General features: G+C 52.5%; 2 protein-coding genes across 2 annotated transcripts in view; both read right to left on the bottom strand.

Annotated features, from left to right (window-relative positions):
• The window catches only part of Prmt1 (protein arginine methyltransferase 1), a gene marked incomplete at its 3' end in the record, with an annotated part of 8,335 nt that extends 1,505 nt beyond the window's left edge, over positions 1-6,830 (bottom strand). The window contains exons 1-8 of the mRNA XM_026789068.1: positions 6,744-6,830; positions 4,602-4,655; positions 4,037-4,138; positions 2,649-2,804; positions 2,489-2,552; positions 695-837; positions 208-295; positions 7-117 (exon numbers count right to left, since the gene is read on the bottom strand). Coding sequence (XP_026644869.1) covers positions 7-117; positions 208-295; positions 695-837; positions 2,489-2,552; positions 2,649-2,804; positions 4,037-4,138; positions 4,602-4,655; positions 6,744-6,779 — 754 coding nt within the window. The remainder of the gene's footprint in view (positions 1-6; positions 118-207; positions 296-694; positions 838-2,488; positions 2,553-2,648; positions 2,805-4,036; positions 4,139-4,601; positions 4,656-6,743) is intronic.
• A 5,137-nt stretch (positions 6,831-11,967) lies between these two features.
• Bcl2l12 (BCL2 like 12) overlaps positions 11,968-13,477 on the bottom strand; it is a 6,671-nt gene continuing 5,161 nt past the window's right edge. Inside the window, exon 7 of the mRNA XM_026789062.1 lies at positions 11,968-12,123. Within this exon, the coding sequence (XP_026644863.1) occupies positions 12,073-12,123 (51 nt within the window). The 3' untranslated portion in view covers positions 11,968-12,072. The remainder of the gene's footprint in view (positions 12,124-13,477) is intronic.

Below are 13,477 nucleotides of genomic sequence, written 5' to 3'. Positions count from 1 at the left end.
CCTTTATGAGGCAGGCATTAGTGACCAGCTGCTTCGGGTCCACCACGTCCACCAAGGGCTCCTTGATGGCCACGTCTTTGATGCAGGACATATCGAAACCATATACATTCTCCCACCCTGGGTACAGATAGGGTCAAATGAGCCTCAGAATCCGGGTCAGGCATCCACCACCCACCTGCCCTACTACCCCCCACAGCCTCAGCTCACAGTGGATCTTGTAGTCTTTGTACTGTCGGTCCTCAATGGCTGTCACATAAAGGGTGGCCCGGTCTGGGAAGATGAGGCCATCAGGTGCCTGAGGAAAGAGTTGGGTGAGAACAAGAGCCGACTGCCACCTGAGCAGGCCCAGCTGTCCTCCCACTATGCTCCCTGGCTGTCACCATCCATTTATGGCTCACCCTCATCTTTGATCTGGTCCCAGGTTGTCCTATAGTCTTTAGGATCCTGCAAACACCCCAGAAGGAAAGCTACCCCCCAACTGTACAGAGTCCTCCTGACCCTCACAGCCCTGTCACCTCCCCGCAGCTGCCAAAGACACACTTTTGATACAAGGGCTCTACACTGGCCTTCTTGAGGCCAGCTCCCCTCCCCTCAGAAAGCTATGTTCCACTTGAGCAGCTGATGGCTTCTTAACCCAGGGTGCCCACTATATCCCCAGCACACACGCAGCCTTGTGGGGACTCCCCTGCCTCACCAGCCACTTGTCACGGGCATGCAGCACAGTGTTGAGCATGGACTCGTAGAAGAGACAGTAGCCCATCCACTCGCTGATGATGATGTCCACTTTCTCCACGGGCAGCTCCACCTCCTCCACCTTGCCCTTGATGATGGTCACCACTGCGACCACAGAAATGGCACAGCAGTCAGTGAGACTGGCCCACCTGGCTCCAGACACCCCCACAGAATGTTGGTCAGGCAGCATCTCCACCTCTTTCAACAGGGTCTCGCAGTGCAGTTCTGGCTGGCCTGGAACTCGCTATATAGACCAAGCTGGCCTCAAACCCAGAGACCTGCCTGCCTCAGCCTCCCCAGTGCTAGAATTAAAGGGCTATAAAACCAGACCCAGCTCAGCTGGGTGGTGGTGGTACAGGCCTTTAATCCCAGCACTCAGGAGGGAGAGGCAGGCGGATCTCTGAGAGTTTGAGGCCAGCCTGGTCTACAATAGACAGTTTCCAGGACATCCAGAGCTATACAGAGAAACTTGGCCTCAAAACAAAACAAGCCAAACCCAGCTCAAGCCACAGAGCTGCAGCAGCAGCAGCAGCAGCTTCATGTTGGGAGCAGCTCGCCCAAGAGCCCAGGTTTAACATTCTGCAGGTCTGGGCTTCCATCACTAGCCGTTCTCAGAGCACATATATTCTCCCATTCAGTAGATTTAAAGCAGTAAGTAATGGTATGGTCACATATTAAAATGAGGGTCAGTGAGATAACTAAATGTTTTAGGGTACTTGCCACCAATCTAGGGGATCTGAATTCCACCCCTAGGACCCAGAGAATAGAAGGAGAGAAGAGACCCCCACTAATTGTCTTCTGGCCTCCACATATGTTCTGCGGTACAACCCTCATAAATAAAGTGCTAAGAACAGACAAACCCAACTATACAGCTAGCCAGACCTGATGGCACAGGCCTGAAAGCTCAAAGCCTGCTTAGATTACAGTAAGAGACCCTGCCTCAAAATACAGAGAAGGTCGTCAGTCTGGCTCAGCAGGAGGGCCTCTGCTGTCCTAGTACTAAGAGGGAGAGAAAGAGTATAGTGAAGAGCTGTCTCAAGGCAAAGACACAGGCGTGGGTAGGTGCAGCATTTTGGGATCTGGGTGACGGTGTCTGCTTTGAGAGGTACTTTTGTAGCTGGTTGGCAGTGGCACACCACACACCTTTAATCCCAACATGTGGGAGGCAGAAAAGCAAGCGGAGATCTCTGTAAATTCAAGGACAGCCTGATCTACATAGTGAGACCCTGCCTCATTATCAAAACCCAACTGGGTGTGAATTAACATGTGCCAGTACCGTCTAAGGCAAGCTGAAGGCCTCCAACAGACAGTTTAAACAGATGTGTACATTTGAGTATATGAACAAGGCCTTTAACAGAAGGAGCCAGGTGCCCTACCCTGAGGTGGGAAAATGCACACCGCTGCAAACCCAACAGTGCACTGTGGAGGAATCTGTGGACACGCTGGCAGCAGGTGGGGGATGCTCAGGAAGGCAGTGTCAGTCATGGTCAGAGCGCACTGCTGGGGCCCTGGTCTGACAGCCGAGGGAAGTAGTAGGGGAGCAGAGTTCCTGCCTTACATGCGGGAAGCCCTAAGTTTAATCCTGAGTATTGCCACCCCCCAAAACCAAACAAAGAAACAAAAACCCCAAAACGTAAAGCACCAGGGCCAACACCCCGGCACCTGCAGTACCACCAAACACAAAGGAGCCACTGGCTGCCTAGTGAGGCCAAGACACCGGCAGCAGGTGCTCCCCATAGATCTTCCCCTTTCTCACCGTGGTCTAACTTGTTGGCTTTGACAATCTTCACAGCATAATCAGAGATGCTTGAACATTCGATCTAAGGCAGGAAGAAGGGTTGAGTTCAGTCCTTACTCTTCCAGCATCTCCAGGCCCCGTCCAGCCCAAGCCCCAGCAGGCCCTTTCTGAGACTCACCCCAATGACCTTGCGGGCTCCTGCCTTGGCCGCAAACATGCAGAGGATGCCGGTGCCCGAGCCCACGTCCAGCACAACCTTGTCTTTGAAGAGGTGTCGATTGTGAAACATGGAGTTGCGGTATGTGAGAGTGCGCACCTCATCCTTCAGCATCTCCTGGACATGAAGACCGGACCAGAATGAGGGACACAGAAAGGCTGGGCGCTACCACCACACCGAGGGTGAGCTAGAGCCTTGTTCCTCCTCGGAGTCTTTCCCTTAAGTCAAGATCAGTCCCACCCAAGCCCCAGGGATGAATCAGAAGGTCCTGGGTTCAAGGCCAGTATAGAGCACAGAAAGACGCGAAGGTGTTGCCCTCACCTTAGCTATTTGGGAAACCCAGGCAGGAGGAGCAAAAGTTTAAGGCGGGCTCAGTTAGAACAGCGGGAGCAGACACAGGTGGCAGCAAGCAGGCTGCACAGCACGTGCAGCAAGAGGCCAACTCTTGGCGTCACCCCTCAGGCTCCAGCCACCTTGTTTTCTGGCAGGGTACATGGGATCTGGTGGCTGCAGCATGCCCCGCCCCTGGAGCTGGGGTTGTACAAGCACACTACTATTCTTGTTCTAAAACTATGCATACAGAACGTGGAGGTTACTTCCCTATGTAGTCTGAGTTCCAGGGATCAAGTTCAGGCCATGTGCCTGAACCATCTTGTCAGCCCCATGTCTGGCTTTTTAAGTGGGTTTGGGGATTGAACTCTGCAACTCATGCTTGCATAGCAAGGCCTTTAGAACTGAGGTTCGTCCCCAGACTCCCAAAAGTTTAATTTTGTTTTATGTGTATTTTCCAGTGTTTCGCCCTTACGATGCTGGGGATGGAGGCCAGGGTCCGGCATGTGCGAGAAACTGCTCTACCCTTAGCCACATTTCCAGTGGAACCATTGTTTTAAAAGGCCCACAGAAAAGATGGGAATTCTTGTTTTTTTGAGACAGGGATTTTCTGTAGTTTTGGAGCCTGTCCTGGAACTAGCTCTGTGGACCAGGCTGCCTCTGCCTCCTGAGTGCTGGGATTAAAGGTGTGCACCACCCGGGCCCAGCACAATGAGGATTCTTTACAATGCCATTTCAGTTGCACTGAACTCCATCAAAAGGGTTGTGGAAAAAGCTAGGGTAGCATGAGCTAAGTCCCACCGCCAGTCACCAGAGGGCGCCAAACACTGGCAAGGCCTGACCTCATCTTGAGGTCTGTGGCAGACCAGGCGCAGTACTCCCACCCCAGCCAGAAGACTGGCAGGCAGAGCCCCAGGCCTAAATAACCTATCTCCAAGGACCAGAAGAAGGGCAACAGTGCCCAGGCTACAGTCACCTTGCATCCAGCCTTGCAGCCCTTAAGGGATGTCTACACTTACCTCATGGATGCCAAAGTGGGCATAGGAGTCAAAGTAGTAGTCTTTGGATGTCATGTCCTCAGCATTGGGCTTCTCACTGCTTTCTGCTTGACCACAGGAAACCTGAGAGCAGGGGAGTAGCAAAAAAGGTCACAGGTGGGCTCCCCAGAACCTCCTCAACCTGAGGAAGCCCCTCCAGCATCTTTCTTCCCCAAGGCATGTTCCTGCTTCCGGGACCCACCCAGAGCACCATCCAAGGAGCAGCCGCCTCGCCTACCATCTCTCCAGGCTCTATGCCCGTCTCTAGCTCAGCCCACAGCTGGGGAGGGAGGGAAGGGAGGGCAGAGCCAGGGCAGACACATGGAAAGCCAGGGGAGGGGGGCTGGAGATGGAGTTAAGGAAGCAGCCATGGTTCTCGAGAAGCCAGCGGGGCCAGGAAGGGGTCTGTCCTACGTGTTTAGGGGGCACAGCAGAGGAAACTGGTTTGAAGCAAGAGGACGGTTAGACCTCCTGGGAGCCAGATGTGTATCAGGTATGCTTATATGGAAGTGGACTGGGTGGGGGGGTCTCACAAAAGGATATTTACTTCTTCAAGAGGCGGCTGGAGGATCATCCCATTAGCCAAGGTGGCTACAAAATTCTAGGAGAGAGTAACAGGGAAAAAGGATTAGCTACTGGGGTGGCTGCAGAGGGCGCTGGGGCAGTGAGTGTGTGCAGGTCGGCTTTTCCTGGGCATGGGAGTGGTGTAAGCAGAAGCAAGCAATGAGGCTGCAGTTGGGGAGGGAAGGGCTAGGCGTGGGGAGGAAAGGGAAGAGGGTCTCCTATCCCAGCTGTTGGCTGAAGAGATGGTGGCCCACCCCATGTGGTCCCCCTCTGGTCAGGTGACACGTCCCTGTCTAGGCCAGAGGACCCAATAACTGCCAGGCACACGGCCCTGCCAGCTGTTTCTCCCCTTCACCACCTAATCCCCCAGATTAGGTGACATTTCCTGACACACACACCAGGCTCAAGTGCCATGAATAAACTGGAGGGAGGGGGCTGACAGGCAACAGGTGCTGGGCACCTGGCTGCACCCCACAATCCTGTCTCCTGGCCTTACAGAAATGTGACAGACCACCACACCACAGCAGGTGAGTTCACTCCCTCCAACTCCACAAAGACCAGCCTCTCTATTTCACCTGCGCCCCTGAAGAGGGTGCCACCCAGGGTTACAACACGTGTTTTGGGAAGGTGGGGTCAACCCCTCCTTTCACAACCCACCTGGGTCCCCGCACTGAAACAGCCCTCTCTTTTTTTCTCTGTCCACAAGTGCCAGGCCTAGGGTCATTTCAGTGACCCTGTAGGCCAACTGACTTTCCTCTCCAGAGAACTTGAAGAGGTATGAGCCCCATCAGATTATATCCCATCAAAGACTGCTATCCAAGGCTTCCCAAGCGGCCATGACCTACCACACTCAAGTTCCCCACGGCCAATGGGGGGCGTTCCAGTGCAGGCCTCTCTTTTATAATCATCCAGATACCAGCAGGTTAACAACCGACTGAAACCTGAGACTAAGACCTGCCTAACAGGCCTGGTGGTGAAGATCAGTCACCCTACTCACGAGGCTTAAGGAAATGGAGGTGGCAAGTTCAAGGCCAGCCTGAACTACAGGGTGAGTTCAAGGCCAGAACGACTTTTGCACCAAACTGAGGAAGACAGCTCAGGAGTGGAACACTCAGCTGTGAGCAAACATCAATCACGTGCTAAATAAAATTTCATTCCTTTTCTTTTTTTCGAGACAGGGTTTCTCTGTAGCTAAGGAGCCTGTCCTGGAACTAGCTCTTGTAGACCAGGCTGGCCTTGAACTCACAGAGATCCTCCTGTCTCTGCCTCCCAAGTGCTGGGATTAAAGGAGTGCGCCACCACCGCCTGGGTCATTCCGTTTTTTGGGGGGAAATTAGGCTAAGGTGGAAATCCAAAAAAACAAAACAAAACAAAACAAAACAAAACACTCCTCTCCCACCCTTAAGATGTCAAGTAGGGGTTAAGGACACTTGGCCATCCGAACTCCTTCTCCCCCAAGACCGACCTCTGACCATCCACCCGAAGGCGCTGCCAGGAGGAGGTGGGCTTTGGGCCACGCCCCATGAAGTCGACACCCCTCTTACAAGCCCACAATAACCACGAGGGGGTGCCCGGCGACGGATCCGCATCTCATCGGCGGAGATGCCCCACTATCCTCTCAAAGAGAGGTCACAGGGCTCTGCCCATCCCCCCGCAACCGCACAAGGGTAAAGGGAGGCGAGGGGGTGATGCTCTCGGGCCCCACGAGGGTGCACGGACGCCCACAGCCCAGCCTGGGTGAGCGGCTGGCAGGATGCAGGTGGCACCCCCAGGACCCCCAGGGTGCAGCGCAGGCCACCGGGCCGGGGGCGGGGCCTTTGTCCCGCACGTGGAGCCCGCGGGGCCCCTCCAGCGGCACACCCCCCGCCCCACGCTACGCTGCGCGACCACGTGCGGCCTGGCAGGACGCGCCCCCGGCCCGCGGCCACGTGCGAGGGCCCTCGACTGGGCTGCGGGGTCCCAGAACCCCGAAAGCTGGGGTCACCCCCATCACGGTCAAACACATCCCTCGATGCGCCCCTACGCGCGAGGCCCAGCAGAACCAAGGTCCCGTCTCCACAGTTCAGGCCGTGGGCAACCCTTCGCGCGCCGCCCCCTCACGGGCCTAAAGGGCCCCGCTACTCACCTCCATGATGCAGTTCGCGGCCTCGGCTGCCGCCATCTTCACCCAAGTCCTCCGGCCTCCGAGACCCCCCCCTTTCTTCTCTCTCCCCCCGACCGGGGACCGCCTTTTACCAGAGGGTCCACCGCCCGGCCCCCGAGACCCCGCCATAAGTTTTTATTGGCCAGCAAAGCCATCCATCTGCAACATTCACATTGCAATTGGATGGAAGATCCGTCGATCAAATATCAAGTGCCCGCCCCTCCTAGCGTTCAAAGGACCACCCCCCTTCTGTGGGCTAGGAAGGGAACAACTGTCTGTCCATCTTCACCAACGCGTCTGGTGATTGGGTAAAAATCCAACAAGGTCTTCCCGCCTCCTTCCGGCCAGCTCCGTCTCAAAGCTTCCCGGCGGGCTCCGCGCTAAGCGGATGTCGAGACCAGATGACCCGCCTCTCTCGTTGCTATTGGGTGAGCAAAGGTGACGCTCACGGTTCCTATTCCAGTCCCTTCCGTGACCGGTCAAGAACAACGGGGTTCATTGGCCCACAAGGAAGCGGGCAGCGCCTTGCACAGCAGCGACTGGCTCCTAGGGATGTCAGTCATCACCATTCGGTGGATTCTCTTGCTGGGACGACTTCGGGAGGAACTGGGGCGCGTGGGCGAGCTATGGGGAAATCCCGAGTCGCTGATGGCGGAGCCTTCTGGTCAAGGGTCCTGAAACCAGCCAAGAGGCGTAGTGAGGGTCCGTGCGATGAGCCAAGTTTTGAAGACCCGTGGTCTCCACTCCTCCGCGGGAAACACCCGTCACCCTTTGTCTAGCCAGCTTCTACCCGTCAGTCACGGGCAACTTGGACGCCACCTCCTCCAGGGAGTTTTCCTGGATCCGCAGAAAGTTACTCCTCCGAGGATGGTTGCCAATTGCTGGGTTTGTGCACCTACCTTTTGTCCTACCAGTACTTGGCCCAAGCCCAGGATCCTTTAAATTCCCAAATGAGCCCCTCTAATCCGGGCCTCCTCATGAGGTATGCGTGCACATCTGACCTGATTATTTTTGACTCCTAACATTTAATTACTCTGTTAAGTGTGAGTGTCCCTGTGTGTGGGCTGAGATGCATATCTGTGTTATACCCAGATCCGCGAAGTCCCTCAGGAGACCGAGTTCTGTATGTAGAAGCAAAGAGCCTTTATTCTACACAAGTTTGCAAACTCGAACTCTGTGTGTGTCCAAGGTATTGAAGTGATAGGAGAGCCCTGAGCTCAGTTAGAGTTGAGTTTTTATAGTAGCAAAGGTGGGGGTAAGGGATTTCTAAGGTTCAGGACCCCTGATTGGCTGACATTTGTCTAGGTGAATGTCTAGGTGAATGTCCTGGTGAATGTGTGCTGGCAGGCGATCCTATCTACAGGGGTCGGAACGTTAGGAATTTCCTTAGGATGATTGGCCTGTTCCTGAGTGATGCCTGGGTGGTCACAGTTTGAGGTCCTTCTTTGCAACCAGGTATTGCACCTCAGGGTAAACTACTGAGACTCAGCTCCTGCCTCTATTAAGCTTGTCACGGCTGGGTCCTCCACTGGCCGGTGATCGTGGTTGGAACGTTAAGAACTTCCTTTGGACAGTCTGTTCCTATTAAACTTATCAGAGCTGGCTTCTACACTCCGAAGGTCACAAAGCAAACTTTGCAGGAGGCATTTCTTTACACCAGGTAAATGGAAGAACTTGAACTCCAATCATTAGCGATAAGGTCTTTACCTTTTCACGTCTGATTAGACAGTCTACTGTGTAGGCCGCGAGCCTAGAACTTGCAGCGCAGATCAGCCTGCCTGTGTCTCCCAAGTGCTGGGATTCAAGGTGTGGGAAAACCTCTCTCAACCGCTATGATTTCTTTTTCTTTGTTTTTTTTGAGACAGGGTTTCTCTTTGTAGCCCTGGCTGTCCTGGAACTTAGAGATCTGCCTGCCTCTGCCTCCTGAGTGCTGGGATTAAAGGCATGCACCACCTTCACCGGGCTCAATATGATTTCTTGATTGACTCCTACCTGCCTGCTACTCTGTCCCAAATCTCAATAGCCCCAGGGCCTTTCCTGCCTACAGTTTACAGTTCTGTCAACCCCAAGGATTCCCCTCCAGCCTTGGTGCTCCAACCTGCTAGCCCCAACAGCTCACCAGCCCATGGCCTTTTTAGGCCTCCCAGCACCCCCAAGACCACCTCCGTTCACTTCAGCGTACCTGGGACTCCTGCCACTTCACGCTTCCATGCCATCTCACATGGCGCCCCCACTTTGGGAATGGATTTTCTCTACAGCCAGTGAATATAGGGCTTTCTAATACTCAGCCACTCTATCTAATAAGAGATAACTAACCGGGAATCTGCAGCCCATTCAGATCGCTGCCTGGTGCAGACTCAGATAGGATAGGGGAGTGGTCAGGGCTACATGCTGGAACGCTGCGGGCTGTGTCTCATTTCAGAAAGGCAAACATGCCGGGCGGTGGTGGAGGGCAGGCTCCACAGCTACAGAGAAACCCTGTCTTGAAAAAACAAACAAAAACAAGACATCACTTATTTATTTATTTTGAGATAGGGTTTCTTTGTGTAGCCCTAGCAGTACTGGAACTCACTATGTAGCTGGCCTCAGACTCAAGAGATCTGCCTGCCTCTGCCACCTAAGTCCTGGGATTGTCTGAAGAAGGCCTTGGCAAATCTGGAGCCTGCCCACTCAGCAAATGGCAGACTTGAGTACTGGGTTGACATGTGCTCCGTGGCTGCTGGGAATGTGCAGGTCTTTATGCTTCAGTGGCAAACACTTTATACTGATAGATCCATTGCTCTGGCCCCAATTTTGTGCTTTTGAACCAAGGATTCATGTAGCCCACACTACGCCCCTGAGGATGGCCTTGAACCCCTGATCTCCTAAGTGCTGGGATCACAGACCTGCTCCACCATGCACTGCATAGCACACAGTACATCTGACACACACCCATGAGACCTCTGCTCCACCACCGAGCTACTCCCTCCAGCAACCTCAGGGCAGGACATGGAGCTCAGTGGTTCTCAGTCTGGACCATGACCCTTCGGAGGTCCAACAGCCCTTTCACAGTGTTGATCTAAGACCACCAGGAAGCATTTACATTATGATTCATAACAGGTAGCAAAATCAGTCAGGAAGTGGCTATGGCTGGAGGGGGTCACCACAGCATGAGGAACTGTATAGAAGGGTCACTGCATTAGGAAGGTTGAGAACCACTGGCTTAGCTGAAGGACGTGTCACCCATAGCACCCCCACCCCAAAAAAAGAAAGAAAAAGCAGCTGGGCACTGCCAGAGTCGGTTGTGTGCCTGTTTCTTCCAGATTGAGACGTGTGGCGGACGAGGGGAAGCTCCTGAGATTCAGGAATGTACAAGGCTAATACTCAGCCAGAAGGACTCCTAAGTCCTTCACCAGGGTCACAGAAGCAGCTCAGCATTGGCTGGGAGCCCAGCTCCATGTGAGGTGGTTGGCAGCTGCCTGGTGACTCGGCTTCCAGAGGAGTGAATGCCATCTGCACTCAATCCATATGTCCACTCACCCCAACACACCTATACTTGTAACTTTTAAATACTTTTTTAGAAACAGTAAGCCAGGGCTGGAGAGATGGCTCAGAGGTTAAGAACATTGATTGTCTCTTCCAGCGGTCCTGAGTTCTTCCCAGCCAACACATGGTGGCTCACAACCATTTACAATGAGATCTGGCGCCCTCTTCTGGCATGTGCATGTTAGCAGAATATTGTATGCACAATAATAAATAAATTACTAGAAATCGGTAAAGCGGAGTTGGAGCGGCTGCCTAGCTGTTAACAGCCATTTTTTTTAGATTTATTTATTTATTATGTATACAGGGTTCTGCCTGCATGTGTGCCTTCAGGCTAGAAGAGGGCACCAGATCTCATGACAACCGATTGTGAGCCACCATGTGGTGGCTGGGAATTGAACTCAGGACCTCTGGAAGAACAGCCAGTGCTCTTAACCTCTGAGTCATCTCTCCAGCCCCAACAGCGATTGTTCTTGCAGAGGACCCAAGTTCTGTTCTTGGGGCCTGTACATGGTAGCTAACTGCCTGTAACTCTAGCTCCAGGGGCTGTGATGCCTTATTCTGGCATGTGTGATCTATACCGATCTAGCCGGGCAGTGGTGGCGCACGCCTTTAATCCCAGCACTCGGGAGGCAGAGGCAGGCGGATCTCTGTGAGTTCGAGGCCAGCCTGGTCTACAAGAGCTAGTTCCAGGACAGGCACCAAAAACTTCAGAGAAACCCTGTCTCGAAAGTCAAAAAAAAAAAAAAAAAAAAAAAACCAATCTATAGAAATAAAGGGGCTTGGGCTGGAGAGATGGCTCAGTGGTTAAGAGCATTGCCTGCTCTTCCAAAGGTCCTGAGTTCAATTCCCGGCAACCACATGGTGGCTCACAACCATCTGTAATTAGGTCTGGTGCCCTCTTCTGGCCTGCAGACATACACACAGACAGAATATTGTATACATAATAAATAAATAAATATTAAAAAGAAATAAAGGGGCTTGCCGGGTGGTGGCTCACACCTTTAATCCCAGCACTCAGGAGGCAGAGGCAGGTGGATCTCTGTGAGTTCGCGGCCAGCCTGGTCTACAAGAACTAGTTCCAGGACAGGCTCCAAAGCTACAGAGAAACCCTGTCTCAAATAAATAAATAAATAAATAAAATCATGAAGGTGTTTTCATCCCTATTTAAAAAATAAAAGAAATAAAGGGGCTTGGAGATGACTCTGCTATTATAACCCTCTCGTAGCCTCTGTAGGCACTGCACACATGTAGTGTGCATACATACATGCATATACTCATAAAAACTGTTATTTCTTGTCTTTTCAAGACAGGGTTTCTCTGTATAATGTTGGCTGTCCTGGAAGCCACTCTGTAGACCAGGCTGGTCTCAAACTCAGAGATTCACCTGGTTCTGCCTCCCGAGTGCTGACACTAAAGTCAGCATGGTGCCACATGCCTGGTGAAATCAGGGCCACCTTTACAAAAAAAAGAAAGAGGAAGATGGGGTGTGATAAAGACCCCAACCTTGACCTCTCACCACCACACATATTCCAGTTCACTGAAACACACATGTATACACACACACACACATAAACTCACATAGTCAAACACTTTAGTGCTCTAGTTAAAGAACAACAAAGCTTTTAATATGGAAATATTTTTAAACAATCTTTTTGGCAAAAAAAACAAAAAAAAGAAAGAAAGAAAGAAAGAAAGGTGGCATGGCAGCCACCACCTGAGCCCTGAGAGGAAACACGTGTGTGAGCAGGACCTGTGGGCACTCCTGCAGCAGCCTCGGGGGAAGCACTCAGTCCAAGGGTAAGTTCAGGTCCACAGGCGACACAGCCAGGATGCCTGCCTGCAGGGGACAGAGCCCGTAAGCTGCACTTCCACTGAAGGGATCAGATACACACAGAGGGAGACGGAAAGGCAAAAAAGGGACAGAGTCCTGGCACTTAAGTAATTCAGTGGCTAGCCATTCTGTGCTGGTTTCAGTCCTCTGTCTTTTAACTCTGTCACCTCCCTGCCCAGTCTCTGGTCTCCCCTAAGTTCTGGCATCCCTGTTAAAAGAAGTGGGTATGCCAGCTTCTTAGATGAGTTTCACAAGTGCATCCTTTCTCTCCATTCTGCTCCAGTGTGGGCTGGATTCCTTCATCACTCCCCACCCCCCGAGCCCAGGGAATGCAGAGGAACCTACTGATGCTCGCAACAGCATATTCAATCTGGAGAGAACCTGCCGCCTCACCAATGAAACCCACAGTCCTTCCTGCAGGGACTGGCACCCATCTCCAGGCTTCTTCAGGTCTATCCATGAGGCCAGGACGGTCTATGCACATCTGTATCTCACAGCCCCCATCTCGGGATGATCAAGGGCCCTCCCATGGCTACCTGTGTCTCTAGACCACACTTTTCCCCTTCTGAAGTGCTGGGCTCTACCACTGAGTTTTATCCCAACTTTGAGACAAGATCTCACTAAGTTGCCTAGGCTGACCTTCAACCTACTCTCTAGCCCAGTTATGTCGAAAGCTGTATGCTTAGCCTCTCTGGTACCAGGGATGACAGGCCTGCACCACCAGCTACCATTTTCCCACCATTACCTCCAGGGTCTCACTCAAGCCCTAGCTGCTTTGAAATCCTCTATGTATATTAGGCTGGCCTTGTCCTTATAGAGATGCCAGCCTCTGAGTCCTAGGATTAAACATGGCTAACGTGTGGCATCATGCCAAGCAGATTATTTCTGTTTATATGTATAAAATAATAAACAGGGTCCAGGGAAGACCTCATTTGGTTTATACTCAACACAGAAAACAGAGGTCCATTAGCCCTGGGTCACTATTCATCCCTGAAGAACCCCATCCTCTCCTACATAGCTGCCCTAAAAAGATGAGAGCAGGGGCTGGAGAAATGGCTCAGTGGTTAAGAGCCCTGACTGACCCGGGTTCAATTCCCACCACCCACATGGCAGCTCACAACTGTCTGAAAATCCAATTCCAGGGCATCTGACACCATCACACCAATGCACATAAAATAAAGATAAATAAATCTTAAAAAATTTTTTAAAAGCCGGGCGGTGGTGGCGCACGCCTTTAATCCCAGCACTTGGGAGGCAGAGTCAGGTGGATCTCTGTGAGTTCGAGACCAGCCTGGTCTACAAGGGCTAGTTCCAGGACAGGCTCCAAAACCACAGAGAAACCCTGTCTCGAAAAACCAAA

Source organism: Microtus ochrogaster, unplaced genomic scaffold, assembly GCF_000317375.1.
Source record: "Microtus ochrogaster isolate Prairie Vole_2 unplaced genomic scaffold, MicOch1.0 UNK14, whole genome shotgun sequence".
Taxonomy (NCBI): Eukaryota; Metazoa; Chordata; class Mammalia; order Rodentia; family Cricetidae; genus Microtus; species Microtus ochrogaster.
Note: the sequence above shows the minus strand (reverse complement) of the source record. Positions and strands in the feature narration are given on the sequence as shown.